General features: G+C 38.5%; 1 protein-coding gene across 16 annotated transcripts in view; it reads right to left on the reverse strand.

Annotated features, from left to right (window-relative positions):
• The window catches only part of PIEZO2 (piezo type mechanosensitive ion channel component 2), a 321,453-nt gene that overhangs the window by 118,557 nt on the left and 179,883 nt on the right, over positions 1-23,013 (reverse strand). For 15 of the 16 annotated variants that reach the window (XR_003993421.1, XM_030498994.1, XM_030499011.1 and 12 more), the window contains 2 exons: positions 16,977-17,139; positions 2,355-2,565 (listed from right to left, as the gene is read on the reverse strand). Coding sequence is in view for 15 of the 16 variants with exons in the window: in XM_030498994.1 (XP_030354854.1) it covers positions 2,355-2,565; positions 16,977-17,139 (374 nt within the window). In the remaining variant the exon portion in view is untranslated. The remainder of the gene's footprint in view (positions 1-2,354; positions 2,566-16,976; positions 17,140-23,013) is intronic. The other variant, XM_032920355.1, reaches the window with a different exon arrangement.

The raw sequence follows: 23,013 nt of genomic DNA on the forward strand, positions 1-23,013 counted from the left end.
ACTTCAAAATGAAATTTAAGTATGAGATGCTAAAATGGCAGGATGGAACAGTGAAAAAACTTCTTATATAAATCTTGAGATATCTTAAGTTATTAATACCAAAAAACCCTTAATGTATATACTGACAAGAGATCTATATAAAATCCAGAGAACAGTCATGAAATGTTTGCTTTTTCAACTCTTAGAAATTTGTAATTTACATACGACAAAGACTCTGCTGTCTTTATATTGTTTTTGCTCTTCACATGTAGTGGAGTATTTCACTTGTGAAAATGTCTGCCTGGTGAAGCACACTCGATGCTTTGCAGGTAGCCTACAAAAATAAGTGAGGAAGCAGGAAAGACATACCTGTCTAAGAGCGGCAACCATGAGAAAATGACAAGGGAGCTTACATCCAGCACAGCAGCCCAGTGGAGTCTCTGCAGTAACAGTACTGAAGCTAATAGGGATGCCTGCCTGCCCCAATTTATTTTTAAGTTTTTTACTAGTGCATACCTAGGAGCCACCTTCGTCAGGCCAGACCTGCAGGCTTCTAGTGGTCCGTGGCTCCGGTATGCCCGCTGGCCCTCCGGCTCAGCCAGCCACTCCAGCAGGACCGGCACCTTGCTGGGTGCTGGCTTGCCATGTATTTTGGGGACAGTGCCCTGGGGGTTGGTCCTCAGTTGGGATTAGTCCAGGCACTGTAAGGATTCATCCACAGTCGTTTTGCCTGAGCTTCACCATCACATCTTTCACATTGTACTTTAAACCAAGTCTCTAGTCTAGGGTGCTCTGTCTCTGCTCCAGTATGTAACTTGCTGGCATTTCCATAGGCTCACAAATTTAAAACATGACAGGACCGCAGGGACCATCTATTCTGACTGCCTTCATGATGGTGGCTGTAAAACTTCACCCAGCAATTTCTGCCTCAAGCCTATAACTACTTCCTTTCTTCCTTCAAAAAGATACTTTGTCTTTATTTAAGCACTTCAGAAGAAGGAGAATCCACTATATCCATATATAAGTTGTTTCTTATGGCCGATCACTCTGGCTGTGAAAAATTCAAAATTTATTTCTGGTCTGAAGTTGCAGGGGTTTATCACTTAACTATTGGCTCATAACTTCTATTAGATGACAAGTCTGTTAAAAAAATGAAGGCACTTTGTACTTCGTCAGTACTTTAAGGCTGCAGTCAAATCACCCTTCATCATCTTCCTTCTTGGCACAGTAAGCAAGGAATTATTTAACTAATTAAGCTCATGGTCTCCCTAAGGAATACAGGCTTCCTAAAGCTCTTTTTGTAACTCTGCCCTGAATACCTCCTGGCTCTCAGCATGTGTTGGAGTTCCACAGACAAGCTGCCCATCAGCACCCAGAAGAAATTGCCGTCTTCCACTGCTGTGTGATCCTTCTGCTTCATCCTCCCTAGGTGATGTTCACCCATGCAATTTTGGAATGGCAACAGGCTTTTCAAAATTTTTTTAATGGCATCTCTCTTCCCTGATGTTCAGCCCCATGGTGATCCACACAACCTATTTTTTTTCCTTTGTAGATTTGTTATGTTGCATTTGGCTACATGTAAGGTTCTCAGATAATCTTACCTGCCTTAACAAAAGGCCACATCTGACCAGTCCTTGTCATTTAATATCAAGCATTTTTTTAAGTATTGTTTTATACTTCACATACTAGTATACTTACACATTAAGTATATAGAGCTGTACATACATATATGTAATGACTCCATTAAAACATATGAGTAGACAGATAAATGCTAATTTACAATTACTGCTCCAATTATGAATTCATTAATTACACCCTACAGTGATTTTGTACACTTCCATTCTGGCTGTAGCTGATTATGTGGTTCTAAATGTCTTACAAAAAGGTTGGCTATATCACATCAAAACAGCTACTTTTACCAACCACACCAGAAGCCAATGTGAAGTCTGCTTACCTGCTTATCACTCTTTTCACACACTATGCAGTCAACCTATTTTTCTATTTTTCTTTTTTTTTTTTAAAACTATGTAAATACAGTTCCTTTTTACATTAGGAAGCACCAGAAATATATGAATTCACATTATAGTATATAAATATATAATCACTTATAATATGCAGCCATTCACCATTCAGGTATAACAGCAGCTGTGAAAGTCATATACAGCATGATAGGGCCACAAACTATTAGTAAAAAAAATTAAACAACTCAGCATATTCCAATGCCTGCCAAAAATTTAATTTAAATAAAATCAGCAGCAATTTCTTTTCCCTTAAAGATTTCCATTGTTATTCCCACAGGTGCCGAAGTGCTGAAAACTCATTTGTTAAATGCATAATCTAATGAGCTCTGGAGGAAATTTTTCAATTGCACCAACCTGCTGAACCAAGTAAAATTGTAACAACAACTTTTCCAGTGGTGATTATCATGTTGCCGATAAACTCCCTCAGTTTGGATGCTATAAAAGCAATTCTACGCAGCATTTTTAATTTCATGGTTTCCTCAAATTCTGCTTCACCACAGTCTTCATCATCCAGATCTTCTTCATACATCAAAGCATCATCTGGCTCTAACTTTTCTCTTACAGTCTAAAGGAGGAGGGGGGAAAGAAAAAGAGAATGCAAAAGAGAGAGACAGAGACACAAATAAATTTGAATTAAAAACCATGGATATATTATTTAGCAATGAACTCTTATAATTTTTGACTATGTGCAAACAACAAGAGAGTTAAAGAAGATGTACTAAAGCTAGAATTGTACATTGATGGCTCCCATTTCGATTAAGGGTTGTCTCTGAGAAAGGCTGCAATCCTCCTACAACAGGCTGCTTATTCATTTTTATATGAAATCTGGTTTGCTCAGCGTTCTTTTCATCTTGCTATTTATTATCTGCTAAACTCCTCTTTGCCTTAACGGCTTCAGGTATAAGCTCCAGCCACTAAGCACAAGTGCCTTCCGAGTTCATGTTCCTCAACAAATCTCACTTTTCAAACCCTTCCCCATAAACCCTATCTCAGACTTCAAATGCAAACCCCAAAATTGAGCAAGTAGCAGTGATCTGAGTGATGGCAGCAAGGACTGAAATAAATGGATAGCTAGCTCATTGGTGACTGAAAGGCAATTTGGGAGAGAAAAATATACACTAATGAGACTTGGGTAAAGAATGAGAAATGGTGAGATTAGCTGACGGTGAAAGAAGAGGAGCAAAAGTGAGCAAGAGAGAAGTTGTGAAAGCTTGAGTGATCTGCAACAATTTAGCAAGAGAAATGAGACCAGTGGCTTAGAACTACACCACGGAAAAAGGAAAAGAAGGAAATGTGTAAAGGCCCCTCATATTTGAGTGGTATGTTAGGATTTGGCAGTGGCCTTCACCATCAAGGCTCCATCGTATCTTGGAGACCAGAAGACATACACAGCTATTGAGTGATGCAGACTAAATCATTAACCCACAGTGAGAATCTGCAGGATTAGCAAGAGGCCCACCCAAAGATACAATTTATGGAAAAATTAGTCATTCACAGACATGTAGGGGCATATTTAAAAGAAAAAAAAATAACAGTTTTGAGCCAGGTTCTCACTTGCTGTAATACAGCATAGCTTCTTTGGCACTAATCTGAACTTGTATTAGCTAACGTTAGTGCTGGCCAAGCAGTATCTCTGCATGTGAAAGTAAGAAAGAGAGACTATTGGTATTTTTCACCAGAATAGCAGTTTTATATTTATTGGTAACATTTGGCAGCAAAAATTACCACACCAACAGGTAAGACTACAGTAGGAACAGCTGAACTCTCAGGCTACTTAACCAAATTCTTCAGTACCACTTTGTTATGTGGATTCCCAAAGGAACAAAATTCCCTGTGTACTCCTTCATTTCACCTCTAAGCTTGGTGCCAACTTTCTCCTCTTACTTTGAAGCATTAACAATGTTGTGAATGCCTAGAAAAAGCCTGCTTATTCTCAAAAGTATCTGTTTTACAGACAATGAAATACAGATTAAAGAGTAGGGCTTATCTGGGAAATCTACCTTTCTCTTAGACATATCTGGCTCTTTCACTAGGTATACTCATTATAAATGAGGTATATTAGCATTTCAATTGCTTTGTAATTGTCACCATTCACTCATACAGCTCTCAACACATGAATTGTTAGGTCCTTCTGCAAAATAATGGAGAGGAGATGGCAGCCCAAACATGCAGTCATCACAGTTCAAGGCATGCAGCACAAGGAGGCATTCTCTCTGTTCATCACTGCTGCTCATATCTGAGCTCCTATCTGAACAGGAGCTACTTAAATATTCAGAAACAATGCTGACAGTAGGCTGAAAAGTACATTATGCTCTTACTTCTGCCACAGCTGTTTCAGTGAGAAAGCTATACAAAGGGCAAAAGTTATGATCATTTCTGCTTGTGCTGTAATTACTAGATGAACCAGCTCCTCATCTAGTCCTTTTGGGCCCAACCCTGCTCTTCCTAGACTCGCTCTAGTGCTCTGTGCCTTGAGCTTAGCAATGATCAGTGAACAGTGAAACCTTCAATAGTGTTCATACCCCAAACAAAAGAGAATGAGTGAGACTGCTGGACATTTACAGATCATGAAATGGCACACCTACTACACAAGGGTCTGTGTGAAGGAGACCCTTATTTCTTCAGGTAGTGCTTTCGATTTGCTGAAGACAATATGCATTAAAATGTGGAATTACTGACAAAAATGTATAGGAAAAACCTCAAAATAAATAAGTTATTCCACAGGAGACTGTCAGGACTCATATCTCTATGAATAATATGAATCTACATTGATCATGAAGACAGGATTGATACTTTTATTACAGCTTAAGCTGAATTGGAGCTCTATCTAAATTGCTGAGATAGCACTGGATTATACATATGCAGTAACAGGAAATAAAAGTCTGAAAAGTCACAAAAGAAAATAATGAAATGTTATCTATGCAGAAGTAGAAAATGTTCTTGAGGGAGAAATTAACAAAAATGAAAATATTTTTAATTATGAATTGAAGGAAAATGCACAATACCTTCAAACAACAAAATAAAAAGGAGGACACAGAAGTAAGAAAAGCACATAAAAATAGACCAGTGAAAGATGGAACTTGTTATCCTTTGCTGTCTCTTCCCTCTACTTGCCTTCCTCACCTCAGGTACCAAACACCCAATTTCACACACCTTGATCTCCTCAAACTGGGTCTTTGGATTTTCCTATCACAATAAACAGGACTATAATTTTGTAACTTGGCCAGACTAATCATTCAAGGACTTTTAGGCTACATTTTGTCTTACGAGTTCAATACTAATAATCTAGTACTGATACATGACACAGTATGCCCAAGCAGAAGCACTAGGAAAGAGGTTATTTCTTTCACTGGACCAGGATACAGGTGAGAAGGAGATGATGGTCAAAAATTTCCATAGACTGAAGCTCACACACTTTAAGAATAGCTAAAAGCTTTTAAGTCGATGAGTTACCAAGGAAGCTAACTTTCCTTATATTTCCATTTTTATTTAGATATGCAAATACAGATTCCAAGTTCTGCAAAGACCTCACACTCACAGGAAATGCAGAACAACCTACTTGTGGTGTTACTGAGGTCACTGGCTGTTGGAAAGAAAACTTAAGCATTCTGAACCTCAGCAGATACCAAACTGATTTCCAAAGTTTTCCTTCCAAAATTACAAATATGTGTTTGGAGTCAGGATTCTTCAGCCACTTTCCTCAGTTTCAGACAAGCTAGCAAATGGGAGAACTTGATCATCAACAACAACCATAATCTGAAGTCCTAGAAGCTTTACCAGAACAGATATATACCATTTTGCAACTTTTCAGCACAGTCTGAATTATCAGTGATATGGCTGTGCAAGGACTGCCTGGTTTCAGAGACTATGGCTTTGCCTCAGCCTGGAAGAGGTGGGTTAGCTTTGGCATCTCTCTCTTCCCTATCTGCAAGAGCCTTTAAGGATGATACCTCAGTCCTTAGCCTTATTCTGTCTATCTCCCAGTGGTGTCATTCATGACCCAGTCAATGATTACTTCAGTGAAAAGACTATGACAACTAAACAACTATAGGCTTGATGGGGTTTTTTGTATACAAATGTATCTGTTTGTAATTCAGTATCCAAGGTGAAGTCAAGTAGCTAAAAGGCCACGTTCCTTTCCTGAAGTAGCTGAAAGGCCATGTTCCAGTGTGTCAAAAAGATTACAAACTTTTGATTCCCCCACTGTCTTATTCACTACCCGCCAACTGGATTATCTGGGACGGCTTTGCAGTTTCCCATATTGAGCACTTCAAATTGCTGAAGACAAGCAAAGAGTGAACAGCTTTTACATCCAACATGGTGATAATGTGCCTGTTGTTTTAACACTTTCTGATGATTAAATAGCCACGTATGTATGCACTCATCACAGAACACCATTACTCCAGTCAGACTCTTTTGCAAGGTTCTTTTTACTATGTGGATTAGCCTAAAGCTACAAACCCATGCTACATAGGCTACAGTTAGAAAAATACTTTTACTTTCATAATAAATTACTTATTATGCAATTACAGGATCCCTGTGGATGCTGATTAAATCAAATAAACTTCTCCATTCAAGGAGTATAGAGCATTTGTGAAGCCATAAACATGTGTTTCCATGACCTTTGCTCTGCAGAGCAGGGCCCCAGGACTTTTTATAAACAAACTAAATGCAGTTTAGGTTTTTCAGCAACAGTGTGGAAGTCCTGGGAGTATTTATTGTACAATACTTTTTTAAACTGCCAAATTGAGATAGAGAACAGGCAAGGAAACAGTACAGCCTCTGTGGCAGCTATGGCAGCTACTACTGTGGCCAGGGCCAGAATGTCCATTAGCTATTTTGGGGGCTGCTTTATTAACATTCAACTTTCAAATGTTTCATCTGGTACAGTATAAACACTACTGCACAAAGATATCCTCTAGTCCCAGAGATGTATTTACTAACAGGAAGCCTCGAATCCAACCACCTAAAACCCATTCCTGCTTCAGAACACTCCTTACTTAGTACCTACATTTAATGGTATTGTGTCTGTAAACACAAATTTGCTCATTCATTGATTTTTTTATTCTAGAGAGGACATGAATTAAACTCTTCAAAAATTCACATGAGAGACCCAAAATTTAATTAACCAGAACTGTTACAACTAAGGATATACAAGTCTCAAAATGGACACAACTCCCATGTTTGCAAATGTACTGCATTAATTATCAGGACCTCTCCACTATGAACTGCTAAGCTCACAAAAGTAAGTTCTCATGAGACTTCAGGTGCTTCCTCCTTTCAGTTGGCTCATAAATACTGTACAAATAACCTCTTCTGTAGTATTTTGACACTTCCTCCAGCCAGAACCAGGAAACAAACAGAGAGGAGTGAGAAAATGAAAAATAAGCCTGAGAAAAACATGCAGTTATGTGAAGTTCACCAAGTGCTTTTAACATGTTGCTTCTAGAAATTTTAACAAAGGTTGAGTGGATCCTGCTGTGTCATTTTATCAATTTATCCATGTATTATGTGGACATTTAAAAAGTTATAGAAACTTCTTAAAAAAAAGTTAAAAAGTGTTGAGCCTCATTATTAAGATTAATGTCAAGATGACACTGTGTTTTCCAAGGGTCTGAATTGCAGATGGCAGAAATACAACTGGCAATTAGATTGCATGTCAGCACTGCGATGCTCCCACAACAACCTGCTTGTCATGTGGTTATGCTCTGCAAAGAACCTCTGCGAAGGAAAGCCTGAAGCAAGCTCCTGAGGAGCAGTGCATGAGTTCACTGACTTAAACACACTCTTGTTGCCTCTGAATTGCCAGGAGGACTGCAGGGCTCACCCTAGCACCCAAACACTTCCCAGCCCCACAGCAGCCTTATCCAAACAGCTACAGGTATACAGGTTCGGCACAAGGTCAGAGTTGTACATCGTGGCAGACCATGTTATTTATTGCTGGCAATACCAGAGAAGTGCTTTCCTGATCTGGATTAGCTTGAAGGTGCATGGTTTGGTTTGAAGAAAAGATAAGTGCGTCCCCTTTGCAAGGAGACAAGAAGGAGCAAGCCACAATGCAGACCACATGGTCTAACCTCCTTCTGGCAATTTTAGCCAATCTTCACAAGAACGACTCTAGCTGTTGCATCCCAGACCTCAGCGTGGACTGCACTCATGGCCCACAGCTGACACTGCTACTGTAAAAGCATGATTCTCTCTTTGGCAGAGAATTAAGATATCACTTACTGTAACTATTTCTTTATCTCTAATCATAAATCATATTTTTATTCTATACCTGTGATATAGTAGCACAGATACAATTTACTAAATGTCTTTTCTAAGTCTGTTCAAGCCGTTACTGTGCCCAAGTTTCTGGACTTCCTTTTCATTAAAAAACAAAACAAAACAAAAAACCAAAACCAAAACAAAACCAAGTTAATAAAGAGTTTGGTTAGGAATGATCTGAGAGAAACTATTTGATTCAACTACACCAGCAGAACTATAGAAATAGACTCTCTCCCTCTAATATCACATTGCTTTAGTTCAATTGCCTCCATAGTGCGTAAGCCCGCGTATTCAATCTAGATGGAACATACCATAACATGATGGAGTTCCTGTTTTTAAGCTTGCCCTAAAAGCCTTCCCCAACCTCGCATTCTCCCTCACCCCTCACTCCCCCCCCAAAAAAAAGTCTTTAGCTTTTATCTTCATAAATGAGATAATTACCTACCCGCTTCTAGGAGCAGAGAATACATATGTGTCTGTAGAAAAGTACATATTTCTATAAGTAAGTATTTTCTATATTTCTATATTTTATTTCTATAAATAAATTATTTTGACAAAATAATCAAAATAACACAATATTCTTCAGACAGACCCAGCTGCAAGTACAAAAGCTGGAAAAGAAATTTAACTGCTATTTGGTTTATCATTAAAGGAACTGCAAGCTCTTAATGCAATATAAATGACTGTAGTTTTAACTTGCAGTCAATACTAAACCATGTTAAGGTAATCACTTATTCAATTTCCAATTTTGCAAGAAAATGAAAAACTCCACAGTTGTTCTGAAAGCGTCGGCATGCGAGAAGTGGATTTTCCTGCTTTTTCTGCCACAGAATAGATACAAAAAGTTTCAACATAAACAATTCCCACATCATTTAACTTAAGCTCTACAGAAATGGGACTGCCTGGCAAGAGTATGTTCTGTAAGGTCATCTTCTGTGAGATACATGTGGTGCTGACACGGAGCTCAGGTGGGCCTACAGAAAGCCAAAGGGGAACACCGCTCTATATGTGGATAGGGGGTGCACATGGAGGGAGGGCTGCAGACTGCGAGCCACTATAGAAAAAGAAAACTTCTATAGGGTAACTTCAGGGGAAGACCCTGCTCCATGAACTGATCAAGTGTGAGAAAATTACAGTGAACATTTTGGTAGTTGTGACATTAATGAGATAGAAGCATTTTGGAATTTAAGCAATAATTTAAAATTTATATAACAACTGAATTGCTGAAAAGAAAAATTCTGTATTAACTCTAAGTCTCAGAGATCTTAATGAAAAATTTATCACTGGTAGATCTCTAGGGGGCTGAAGCTTAGGTTAAAGGCCTATAGAGTATTAGATAAATTCGTCAGGGATGTATCATCTGAAATAACTCTCAGTGTGCTTGCAGTGTTTGATAGTAATGAATGACATACACTTCCACAGTAAAATCTCATGTGGGAAAGAGTCATTTGTTACAAAAAAAAAAGGATCAGCTATTTACTGGAAGCACATAGGGACAGAGGCATTTAGCGATTCAGAGGAAATGAAAAATAAATTAATAAAGACAAGCATAGTTCTGAAGCAAGATAACAGGAAGGCAACTCATGAAATCCTGTATACAATAGATATTGTACTGAGAGGGCCAAAGATTATTTCACTTCCCAATGTACCTATTGCACCTGAGCAAACACCAAATGATTTCAGCACAAGACTCACTCGGCCAATATGTAAATAGAGTTTCTCATCTCCACTTCAGAAAGCTGTCAGGCATGTAAGCCAAATGTGAAAGAGGGGGAACTCACAGGCAGAGTTCAGTGGTTTGGCCTGAGATGATTAAACACTTTTTTTAGTGGAAAAGAAATAGGAAGAGCTGGGTTATGACTACAAGGCACAATTCGTATATGAAACAGGACAGCACCCACATGGAGTAATTCCTCGACCAAGAAATATACACACTGTACCATTATCCATCTTGTTAAGAAGGACAATAAATAGCCCAACCATGGTTCTGTGGTTATCTGCAGTATTGCCTCAGCTCATACTGAAGTGGCTTGGTACTTCTCCAGTACCACCCCAAAGAGCCACAGGTTACTGGGATGAACAGGAGAATGGGACATCTCATCTAAAAGAGGATCCAAAATCACTTGTCATCTTTCATCTTGCAGAAAAATGTTTAAATAAATGTTTTCTTTCTCACAAAATGTCAGATAAATAAATGTTAGACAGGCAAACAGTATATTGAAGCAAAAGGGCAGAACTATAAGGGTTATAACGCAGTTATGAATACATGTACAACCTAAATTAGACATTTTCTAACCACCAGAAAAGCAAAATTACAGAACAGGGTCCTATCATGAGCAATGGATGAAGAAAAATTGTCCTGTTTTCAAGATGGTGCTTTCTACCTTCCAGAGGGAATTGTGTGATACAGCTGCCTGCAGTAGCAGCAGACTGAATTCTGTGACCCAGGAGATTCTTTCTTGTACTGTGTTACTCATCACTTCGGCTCTACGAAGGCAGAATAATATTTCAGGATTTTCATCTCCTGGCTAACACCTCTGTGTCTCAAAATCTGGAATTGAGGACTATTAGAAGAGCAAACCAGTAACACCAGTGAAAAGCTGCCACAAGAAGAATTTCAACATGTCATGTTTCTAACTAAAACAGGACAGGTGTACGCTGAAGTTTCATGCTGAACAGGCTAGCAGCATTTGGTAATACAGAAGGTATTGCACTATGTGTTATTATGTAGCTGAGGAACTGCTGTAGTATAATTATATATTTGTGTTAAGACTTATCCAAAGACATGTGCATCAAACCAAGAAGCTAACGTAACTTGTAAACTTTTGACCCTAGTTAAGATGAGATGCATTAGAATTGTTAGTGTGGGAGGCAGCTGGGTAAGGTCTGGCAAACTTCACTACAAACATCACAAGCAAAGCGATAAGAGAGCCTCACCTACTGTTTTTAAGCCACAAAAATAGGGTTATTAAATCTTACTTACACCATATTCAAAGCACACTAAAATCAACTGGGTTTGGACATACTCCAGAGGTCAAAACCAAAGACGTATTTATAACCAACCTGAAAAGGTAAGCCAATTCAAATAGAAGTGACAATGAGAAAAAAGAAAAAAAGAAAAAGAATAAAAGAGGTGTCATCAGGAAGTTAAAAGAAGCTAAAAGAAGTTACAATCCTCTCTAAGAAGTTCTTTTTCCCTCTTTATCACCTATAGTATTTTCCACAAGAGCCATCATTTGCTGTCTCTGAAGAGAAGCAAACATTGAAGAAGTTGCATATGGGAAGAAGATGTTCAGAGAAATCAGGACCAAAAGGCCCCACATCAGTGAGAGCTAATCAAGTCAGCTGAATGTTTACCAGTTTGATGCTGGTAAAACAAAACAATAAATCATTTTAGGAAAAATATACCCATCACAGGCTTTATGGAAAATGGGCACCACTGTAAACAGCTCAACGGGCATCTCTGCATCTGAAGGCAATAAAAATGCCAAGTTGCTAGCAAATACTGGGACACCAGACCTTTCCCAGAGCTGTGCTCTAAGCTGAACTAATTATCCATATTATACAGGACATCCAGATAAGTGATACGCTAGTAGAATTGTCCAACCCAACAATCTCTGAATCTAATAGTGATTGTCATAATACCATCATTTAAATCAACAACAAGACTTTGCCTGAAATGCTGAGGCATTGATATTCCCTGTAGCTCAAGTGACTATTGCAGAACTATAGCTAGTTCAGAAAAAAGTAATGAAAATGGCAAAAGAAATGGAAAAAGAAACAGGGATTGCTTATCTTTAAAAGGACATATATGCAAGATAATATATTTGAGTTCCTTTATACCATCTCACTGTGTTTTATAACATGTAATACAAGGGACCTTCCATAAAATTAAAGAGTGTTAAATTTAAAATAAAATCAGAGAGCACTTATTAAATTGCGGAAGTCCTTGCTTCATGACGCCACCAAAGCCAAGAAATTAATGAGGTTTTAAAAGGGTCTGGATAATTATATGTTTAACAAGATTATCCAGAGTAGCTGTAATTAAAAACAACATTTTTTGGAAGGGATCTGAAACTACATGTTTTAGAATTGAAGCCATTCTCTCACTAGGAGAGATCAGGATAAATTGTAATGTTAGAGATACAGAAAAAGGTATTCCCTTATTTGCTTACTGTCCTTATCCAGCAGGTACCAAATACTTTCAGTATGAGGATACTGGTCTCAATGAGCAATTTCTTGACTGGGAAGTCCTTGGACATGGCATGGAATATTTGTAGCTCCCAGAGCCTATCCATTCTGTCCTGTATGTATTGCAGTCACACTTGGAGACACGGGCCGTAAGAGAGCTCTTGATGCACTACGTGCTCAGTGTAGGCGTAGGACAAATAGCCATGTCACTGTTTAGAAAGACAAAGCTTAGTCACTGTTTAGTAAAACAAAGGCAACTAAGCATTTTTAACTGCTCCTATTTGCCAAGGGACACAGAAGCTGAGAGACAGATGAAGTAATGGACTGGAGGACACAAACCAAGTTTGTGGCCAAAGTGAGAGCCATGCTGGTCCTCCTGACTCCAGCCCAGTATCTTGACTCCAAACCAAGCTCTCCTCACATTCTTCCCAAAATTTAGTTTATTTTAAAACAACTTCCTCTTTTTTTTTTTTTCTTTTTGAGATCCCAAACAAATCTCTGCCTTCTGCAGAAAAGAGAAAGGTGGAGGATCCAGGATCAAGCTTGCCTCAGATTATGGGACAAAGTAGAAATAGTGGTCTTGTTTGCTTTCTAGAAGAGCGTGGATGAGAAACAAGCTTGGATGGACAATGCAGTTAGCGCCGTGGAAGGAAGTTGTATTGAAGACTACAACTGTATATTCCGATGAAGATCAACACCGCTTATAAAGTTTAAGTTGTGCAACCTCAGAAGACTTTCCATCCCCACCGTCACTTACAATATTAGGCAATTCATCCACAGTCAAAGAAAAAGCTACTTCCTTTCTAATACCTATCAGACCGTATATATACTGTATCTGCATTTTGGCATATAAATCACCATCTGCACCAAATCAAAAATGTCATACTTTCAGCTGCAGCTGGGAGTTAACTGTTCTTTCCTATTTTCTTCCACCTTTTACACCTTGTGACTGGCATTGTGCTTTTCAGTATTTGCAATCCGGGCCTGTCTCCAGCTGAATTCACCTGCTTTGAATTTTCTGAGCCCTAATAAAAAAGGCCTGCAGACACGTTTGCTCCAAGTGTGCAACCATTTAGGGGTGGTAATGAGTTGGACTGCAGCCTGGTATCTGGCAGACCTTCCTACTTCATGACTCACTGTTAATTAAAACCACACTCTTTGCTTATTCCTGGGATAGCGTTACTTACAAATAATTGAGAGTCTCTCACTGCCTTAAAGCCTCTTCCCTCCAGTTTTGTTCCATAGAATACACTTTTCTGATGGAGATCTGTTTCCCTTAAAGTTGGATGCAGTGTAATGGTGAAGGACATCAATTTTCAGATGAATTCTTGTTGTCCTTAATTTGGATTCTGGTATTTTTTCTTATTTTGAATTGCATCACAATCCACGAGCAATCTGATCCATCGTACTCTACAGCTGGCTTCTGGAGGCAAATGCCATGACAAAGTACAGCACACAACTGAGCATCACAAACTGCCACTCGACTTCAGGCATTTTTTTCAGCATGTCCATATAAAAACTGAAACGTGATGGATTCAACAGACCTTTGAAAAGGTCACTTTTAGAAGTATTAATTATTTAATGGGTTTTCTTCATAGATTTTTGGAAGGAGTAGATAGATTAACCTTTCTTTTTAATTAAGCCTATTTCCATAGTGTTTCACTCTTGCCTGAAGGTAAAAAGGTAAAGCTGCAAGACAAACCCTCTGCTTTTGCCTGGAAGTCACAACGCTGATTTCTTGATTTATAGAGCTATCTGTGGCTAGACATCTGGCAATCTGGAGTCACCTCTCTTATGGCTCTGTTGAGCCAGCTTGAATCAGTTGATGCATTCTTAACAAAATCTCATACCACGAATCTCTGATGACTGGTAGCAAGAACTCTCAGAAAAAGCTCTTCAGCTCTGGAACTGGCTTCGGGGCTGGTCTAACAAATGCAGGACTATTTCCCTTGGAGGCACAGTACCAAGCTCAACACTTCTCCTGAAGCGTTTGTTTGTAGGGCAGTTACTGCTGCAGCTCATTATGTGTTTTTTAATTCAACGGAATTAACAGCATTAGTAGAGAGCTGCACCAACATGCAGGCACAGGCATCAGCCAGCTAATGCAGAATTCAAAGAACTGATCACTTACTTAGTTTCCCCTTTTCCAGTGTACTTTACCAAGGAAGAATTGAGAATTATCATGTGAAACCCACACAGTTTGGACTCATTTTAGATCATGCCAATATTCTCCCGAATTCAGACACTCAGCTGCATGCTCTGCATATGCATTAGGTTCCTTACAGACAGTCCTGCCAAATACATATTCCTAGCAGATTCAGCTGCTTCTGCAGCCTCTTCCTAACTAGCAGAAATGATTCCAGGATGTTATGTGCAGACACCTAGAAAGAGAAAGCTGACATATGGAAAAATGTGTTTAATAGGAATTTAATTTTCCACTCTCCATTACACTCCATCTTTAAAAATCAAGCAGGTTATTCTGATGCAGATTAATCATTTCAGCTGTGAAGATCAGAATTCCTTACAGCACTGGGGATCACCTCACCTGATAGAAACTATTATCCTTTTTAAAAAAAAAAAAAAAAAAAAAAAGGCCTGTGACAGAGTTTTGGGTGTCACTAAATCTAAACACAGCTGCTGTGTTCACTAATACATACAGTTAACAGAACATAAATAATGTTTGCTAGGTTTTGATGTGAAGAAGTAAAATGTATTTATGCAGATTTCTATTTGCCCAGTTCAATATTTCTTTGCAGTCAAAGTTTTCTCCTTCTCCCCCACACTCTTCCTTTGTGGAATATTCTGGCCCATGTAGTTGCACTGGTGGATTGCCTTGAGGTAGCTAGTCTAAAACCAACCCAATATAAAGCTACACTCTGTGCTATGTAATCAGTGTTAGTTTATTTTTCTCCCTTGCATTCCAGGCAAATGAATATTGCACCCTGCCTGGAAGCCAGCACCCATCCTCTCCATGAGACTGAGCTCCCTGCAGACCCAGGCTCCAGGCTCGGGCTCACCTTTGAACCATACAAAAGGTGAGTATCTGAACATCGTCATCTAGATTCAGGGCAACCTAAGAATGCCCTTTGGTTTTTCTTCTGAGCTTCTGCCATCAGATTACTCCTGTTTTATGCATGTGCATGCTTTCTTTCCATGAGATCAAGGGCTTCAAAAAGCTGTTAGAGCCCACTTTGGTAAAATGCAGCTCTTTTAAGAGACCAGCTGAACACAAAGCATGCTAATTAGCCACACTTCTTAATCCTTCGGACGCCTCCCCTTATGGGTATAGACCCAGATTGTAGCCTGCTGCTAAATCCATTTTGCACAGCTCCAACAATAAAGCATATCTGAAGCTGATAAAACCAGCTTCCAGGAGACACAGCAAAACCTTGCATATGCTCATCAGACTTAGGCCTACGTATCCTCCAATGTGTAGTTAAATCTGGAATCTTCAGGCAATCCTCAGCTGCCAGGAGAGCCTTTAAGAATTACAACTGCAACTGAGTATAAAGCACAGCCCTGATACCAATCTCTCACGTGCTAAAAACTCAAAGAGCTTCTGGCAATACCACAATCCAGACAACATGGCAACATGCAGAGAGGTTTTTTTCCCCCCACTCTAATGGCACCAAAATGGGCAGCTGATCCCCTAAATACTTTACCCACTTCAAAGTACAGTTTCTATTTGAAATAATAAGTTGCAACTGTCTCCCCTAAAAATGGAGTTTTGAGAGTAAAGAAAGAAACATTCCACCCATACGTAAAAGAAGACAGAAAATGAGACCCAAGGCACACTAGACAGTCTGATAAAAAACATGTTAAGATTAGTAGCAGGAATTTCTCTGCACCCTGGACTAAATTCCCACTTCTTATATTATAATTCCCAGCTTTTATATTATAAAATTGTTTCCCTCTTTCTGTGGATTTTTCTGCATTCAGTATCTCTGCTATTCTTCTTCCCACTAGTAAAATACACAACAAACACATCAACACTTCCAGCTAATCCATTCCCAAAAATGATCCTCAAGAATATGCAGGATGACCGCAGTTTTGTATAACTCCTTCCATGAACATAATACACAATTTCTCTTCCCTTCTCTTAAGAGTCATTTCTGATAATCACTCAGATGCTGCTGTTATTCTTGGATAACAACTTTGGAAATATGGATGCTATATAAGAAACTGAGCAATTATATAGAAAAATAACCTTGTCAGACTCAACCAACAGCTCTGGTGAAGAAACAACTTGTGATCAACTGTCAAGATCATTTCTTAAGTCAAAACGATTTGAAAAATTCAGTAGCATATCTGCTACTTTTCATATTCTGCTTTGTTTTCTCAAGATAATAACAACTGTAGCTTTTCCACTTTAAAAACAATTGTTTAAGTTTCCTGAAAGTAAGTTTACTACTTAACACACCCAGTCCGTGTGAAACCATTTCAGAACACATCTCAGACAGGAATGCCAAAGCTCACTATTAGCGAAAAGCCATGCAGATAGAAATGTGTATGTGATACCATTTCCTCATTTTCAAATTGCATGTTGCATTGTGCTGCATCCTCGGTTACTGGCTTCTGAAACATATTGCGGCAGATGAGCCATATTGCCAGACTAGCAATGGACATCCCAATATCTGGTACAAATATTCTGATCACGTTGCCAGCATCTGCTCCTTTCACACTGTATGGGATGAAAAAAACACACACAAAAAGGAAATGTTTGTTATTTCTAATGACATTTTCAACTGGAACAGAAAGTTAGGTTATGGCAAAGAAAAAACAACTAAACCACAGTAATAAGAAAGTTTTGCAATATGAGAAATTAAGAAGATGATCAAGGAACTCTAGGCAGACAGATATTTTTGCTCTCTAGAAGTACAGAATAAGTCATTATGCACTCGGGGCTAACATACACATATTTTAGTGATACTTAGCATTTTGAATAACCCAATTCTGAATCCGTTTTGTGGAGAGCAACACAGCAACAGTCTTCAATTTCAACAAGCAAGATTTCAGCTGAGTTCCTAGAAGATACATGTGTATAAATCAAAATCCCTTTATAGGCATCCTTTGCAAAGACAACATCTCCACCAAGGTCAAGCAAAGAGAAGACAGCATTCATATCACCCCTAAGTGTGCCCTAATCATTCCTGGCACACAGAAGAATAAGCAGAAAGCCTGCAGTATTTTAATATGGTTTATTATGTTAACTTAATATGTTTTATTCAACCAGACCTTCTAAATACCTTTTTGGGTATTTAAGACTCATATTTAAGTACAAATATTTAAATACTAATTAAAGTGGTAGGTCCCCGCCAAGAAAACCTTTCTTCTCCTCTGAAAGATTTGTAAGGCTGAATGAATTTTATGTAGAAAAAAACCCTGCATTGCTTTACTGTGCAGATTTAATTGTTTAGGCTGGGAAATACGACTTCATGGATTTGGATGTGGTGTCTGAATTTGATTCACTGTTAAAATGGAGAGCTTGGATTCAGATCTAGTGGCACAATGAACAATTTATTAAGCTACTGCATGGGCTTACTGAACTTAGAACTATTAATGAGAGGACATAATATTAATTATTTGAAAGTGCACAGCATGTACCTGCTAATCTTGACATTAACACATTTTAAGTATGCAGCTTCAATTTTAATTTTACTTTAATTTTAATTTTTTATAGGGCTTTATGTCCATAATCAGTTCTGAGGACAGGTGAGGCATCTGTATAGCTCCTTGGGCATAGCTGAGTATGCTAGACTAGCTCTTCATAGCCTAAACTGGTAGAAAACCTTGATAGGTTGTTTTATAGATGCAGAAGAAGAGATCACCTCTGACTTTCCTTTATCATAACTCTAATAATTTTGAAACCTAAAAAAAAGCTGTTTATGAAGGACTTACCTGCAATTGCTGTGATTAACTGCAGATTGAGAGTATCTAAAAAGTCTCTTACGTGATTACCAAACAATCACTGTCAGGAATCTTGTTGGCCTGCTTATATGTCCAATATCAAATCCTACATTTACATCACTGCTGCTGGCCCAGCTTTCCCACTGCTGTATAACTTGCAAAATAACACATGCCCGAAGTGGGAACAAGGTAAGTGATCATGGCAGGGGGCTGGAACTAGATGATCTTTAAGGTCCCTTCCAATCCAAACCATTTTATGATATGTTTGCTAGCTTTAATGTTTGTTTCAACAGGTACAAATGAGCGTACCACAGGAAGAAGGGAGCAACATGCAGCTCTGTGGGATACTGTCCTGTATCACAAGTTATGAAATGAATCCAGAAGTACGACCGAACTTGTTCAAAGCATGCGAGGGAAAATTAAAACTCTAGTTCTTCTTCCCATGCTCAGACATAGACACAGAATAAAACAACAAGGTGCCGTCTAAGGAAAACAACTTAGGTTTTGATATTGCAGCTTCTTGTAAAAGAAAGAAATTGCAATCACGCAAACAGATAACATTCTCCTCTGATGCTCTTTGCTGTTACAGATTAACCCTGAATGGTCACGCACTGTATAGCAGCTGAGTAGCTTGAAAATGTTTTGCTGATGGCTTCAAGTTGTATTGAAGCAGAGAAAAAAATTAAGTCATTGAAAGGCTTGCAAAAGAGTTAGATGGCAAAGTCCTTGCTGGAATGCTTGCATGTTTCTTGTGCCACGGCTTCAAGCAAAGGATGCTGTAGAGTCAACTGCCGTAACAGCAAAGCCAATCTGTTTAACATTACAGAAAACACAGGCTTGACATGTGTCAGTTCAGTTTGCAGTACCGCAGCTCATACTGTCACTGAAGATTAGCTAGTCAAGGCACTGAGTCTGCACTTTTTCCTTTAGCAGAAAGCAGTAAAAAGCATGTTTAATGAGCCTAATTCCTAACAAGGTTTCACAACAATGAATTAGCTTCACTCATCCTGACTGTTTTGCTGAAACCTGCCTTTTAAAGCAGTTTTACTAAATAAGTACCAACAAATCTGAATTCTTGATTCTGAAAGCATTACTCAGGCATTTTTTAGAAAGATTTGAGAAAAAAAACTGAATCCAGTATTAGTGTAAGAAGAGTATATAATTGCTAGGCTCCTATTGAAAAATGGATCAGATTACTTCTATGCAATACTTCTGTAAGTGTGCTTTTTCTGTACACAGTTATGGAGTCCCCCCTAAAATTAATTTTGCATCACTTCTGAACTTAAAGCACATGTCTTTCAGATCTAACCACTCACACACAAACAAATTCAGAGGTGGTAGCCTTCAAATACCAGTGCTGCTTAGCTGTACCAGCTTCTCCTTTCTCACATTGTACTCCTGTGGAGCCATGATGGGTCTTCCTTCACGTATCCCACTCCCCAGAACAAGGGGAGACCCGTGCGGGAGCACTGCCTTTGTTGCAGCTCACATTTCTTTCCAAACCAAATTCTTCTGTTCTTTCAAAATAAATAATTTAGCATGTTGTTGTGAAAGATGTAATGTACAGTTCAGGCTAGCAATAAAACCACAGAGCAGGGAAAAATTCTGCACATGAATAGTTTATTCACCAAAACCAGTCACAAATGTATGCTGTCCCTGTCTCCCATGAAAATGAAAACAAATTGACCTCAGTGTGATAATTAAAAGGAAACAAAAAATCACTTGAAAAATAGGGAAATGTATATTCTTCTGCAAAGCAGAATAACAAACTGCTTCATTTGACCCCAAGCAATTTGCTCCTCAGTTTTTCACAGCAACAGCTAAAACAAAAATCAGTTATTCCCACTTGTTATCTCTGGCAGTACAAAAAAGAATGGTAAATACTGTGACCATTCCACAAACATTTCACACTTTATTTGCGCATTCACACATAGTCATATTTTGCATTTGATAACAGTCTGTGCATTGTGCTCTTTGCTCCAAAAGAGGCTCTCTAAAGACAAAGTTAAAACAGGAAACCTATTCAGGAGATCTCTGAAAGAAACAGCCTTTTTTTATCCCTGCAAGAATCACAGTGTACAATGAACTGGTCATAGCCCTTGATCCACTAGTGCAGGATCATTTATTCACCTAAACAAAATAATTCACCTACAGGGCAAGTTTAATTGTAATAGATATCTCTGACTGAAGCCTATAACTCAGCCAGAAACATGTTCTGAAATGTAAGTACAGTGAAGGGCAGCTTTAGAATTTTTTTCCCCCTCTTCTGTTCTTTCTTACAGGATAAGGAAGAAAACAGGACACCTCACCACAGCCTCCTTTCTAGAATAAGCATTTCTAACAAATTACTCATCTTTTATTGAATGCACAAAGCTTTAGTGAACACTGAACTGTTAATACTGCCTTACCTGGTCTGATTTCATTTCTTTATAATGGCAGACACATTACCTTCCTCTTTATTTCAGGCTTACAGAACAAAACCAGAAAAGCAGCAGAGCTATTAGAATTCAAATGACTTCAATAGAAAAAGAAAAAAATAAAATATATAGTAACACATCTGTAAATCAACATGTATAACAATATATAAAATGCTCCACATATAGGATTAAAAACAATGGTCTTTGATCTCTAAGTATTTAATATTCTGTTTCAAACAAAAAGAAAACTGGGAAAAAAACCCCAATCAGTCTTTCTTAAACAGAAGTCAAATTAATTCAGCATCAGCAAGAGATCACAATGTTAAACTTATGTTTAATGGTAAATCAAACAATGCCTCCAGATTGAAAACCTGTAAAAATCCTGATTTTATATTGAATATTGGGTAAACAAAGTATTTTAAACTTTAATTTTTATCATACTTCTAAAAATTTCTCAAAAGCCTTATTCACTGCATTCAATACTATCTCTTCCTCTCTCTCCTCAGGAGTTTTCTATAGCACCTGTTTACTTTCTAATTAATTGACTTAATGAAACTGCAATTAGGTAACACTGTACTAACAGTTTACAGGTGATAAACTAAGGAAGAGGTGCATAGATGCTAATACTTTCATCTTGTTTGGTCACTGTGAAACATTTGATATTTCCAAGTTGATCTAATATTTCAGAGTAATTTGTGCATCACTGTAGACGTTTACAGCACAATTCCCATGGGCTTCAGCAGCAACTGTAGTCGCTTGTATTGGAGGCAAATCAGACCAAAGAATCATAAGCATGGGCCCCTGCAAATGTGGACTGGCAGTATCACACGGGTGCTATGTGGCACTGTGAATGATTCCTTTGTTCATCACTAGTATCCTCTATGTGATCCAAAAATAGTGGAAACTTTGAGGGTACTAAAGGGCAGAAACTAGACTGCCCTAGAGATGTGCTTGCTGATCCTTCCTGGTGGGTCTTGGGGATGGTTGCTGAGCGCTGTAGGTCTGCCTTTAGTCCTTATCTCATGCTCACCCACAAACTGAAAATAAATTACATTATCAAAAATAAAATATAAACTTAGTAATATTAATATCAGTATCTACAGCACTGTGCATGATCTCTCTTAATCCTGCACTGCCTTAATGTGACTGTCCTCTCAGTTTATGCAGACCATGCCACGTATTTTAACCCAAATACCTGAAGTTGCACTTTGAGAGAATTTTGGTCATGCAAAGTAAAAGAGTGGGAGGAAGAGGGAAGCAAAAATGCATAGAAAACTACTTATAAAAATATTTAGCATGCACTGACCTACCCAACATGCAAGTTCAAAGAGCTCCTGAAGTATTTGTAAAATCTTAATCACTGCTTACAAACTAGGTCTGCATGGATTCAAAAACCAAAAGTACACTTTGCTTTCAGGAAAGATACCTTGAAATGAAGAACACTTTCTGTATTGCAAAAGTGCTTAACCATGAATTAACCAAACATTTGCTTTCCAAACACTGCTATGCAGAGAGAGAGCAGCTATTTGAAACTCAGGGCACATTGCGAAGTTTTTGGCGCTTCATTGCTTGCATAAAACATTCAACATTGAAAAATTATGGATATATGCAATATGTAAAACATTGGTTCTTTTTTAAAGCACCCACTGTTTCTTGTTGTTCATTGATCTTCTAATAAAGGGTAAATTCTAGCTTCCCTAGGGCAGCACGCAGAAGGCATAAAATTCAGCTGGGATTTAGCAGCTATCACGCAAAGTGCTCAGCTGTGCTACTGCCAGACTCGTGACAGTATAACATCCAGCTCTCTTTGCCCATGTCCTGCAGCTCCAAATGTGGAGCAGGACTGACGTTGCACAGCCAAGGGGAAGTAAGCACATTCCCCTCCACACCCACAGCGCTGTGCATGCCAGCCCCACAGCGCTGTGGAAATGACAAGCCCATCCACAGCACAAATTATTTCAGGTCAAAATGGGAACGTGATCCTAGATGGAGCAAAACCAAGAGAGGAGAAGAGACCTGAGGACACCTCAGCTGTAGGTACATTTTTGTCTGAAATCTTCAAAGAGACTTTTCATTGCGAGTATGTACACTTTTCACTTGCTTCTCACTTACACACACATTGTATAGGGATTTGGCTAAAGAACTAACTCAGTATTCACTGCTCACTGCAAAACAGCTACAGTTAAATCTGACCATAATGCTCATAAATACTTGGTGACTGACAGCGAAGT

Source organism: Strigops habroptila, chromosome 1 (assembly GCF_004027225.2).
Source record: "Strigops habroptila isolate Jane chromosome 1, bStrHab1.2.pri, whole genome shotgun sequence".
Classification (NCBI taxonomy): Eukaryota; Metazoa; Chordata; class Aves; order Psittaciformes; family Psittacidae; genus Strigops; species Strigops habroptila.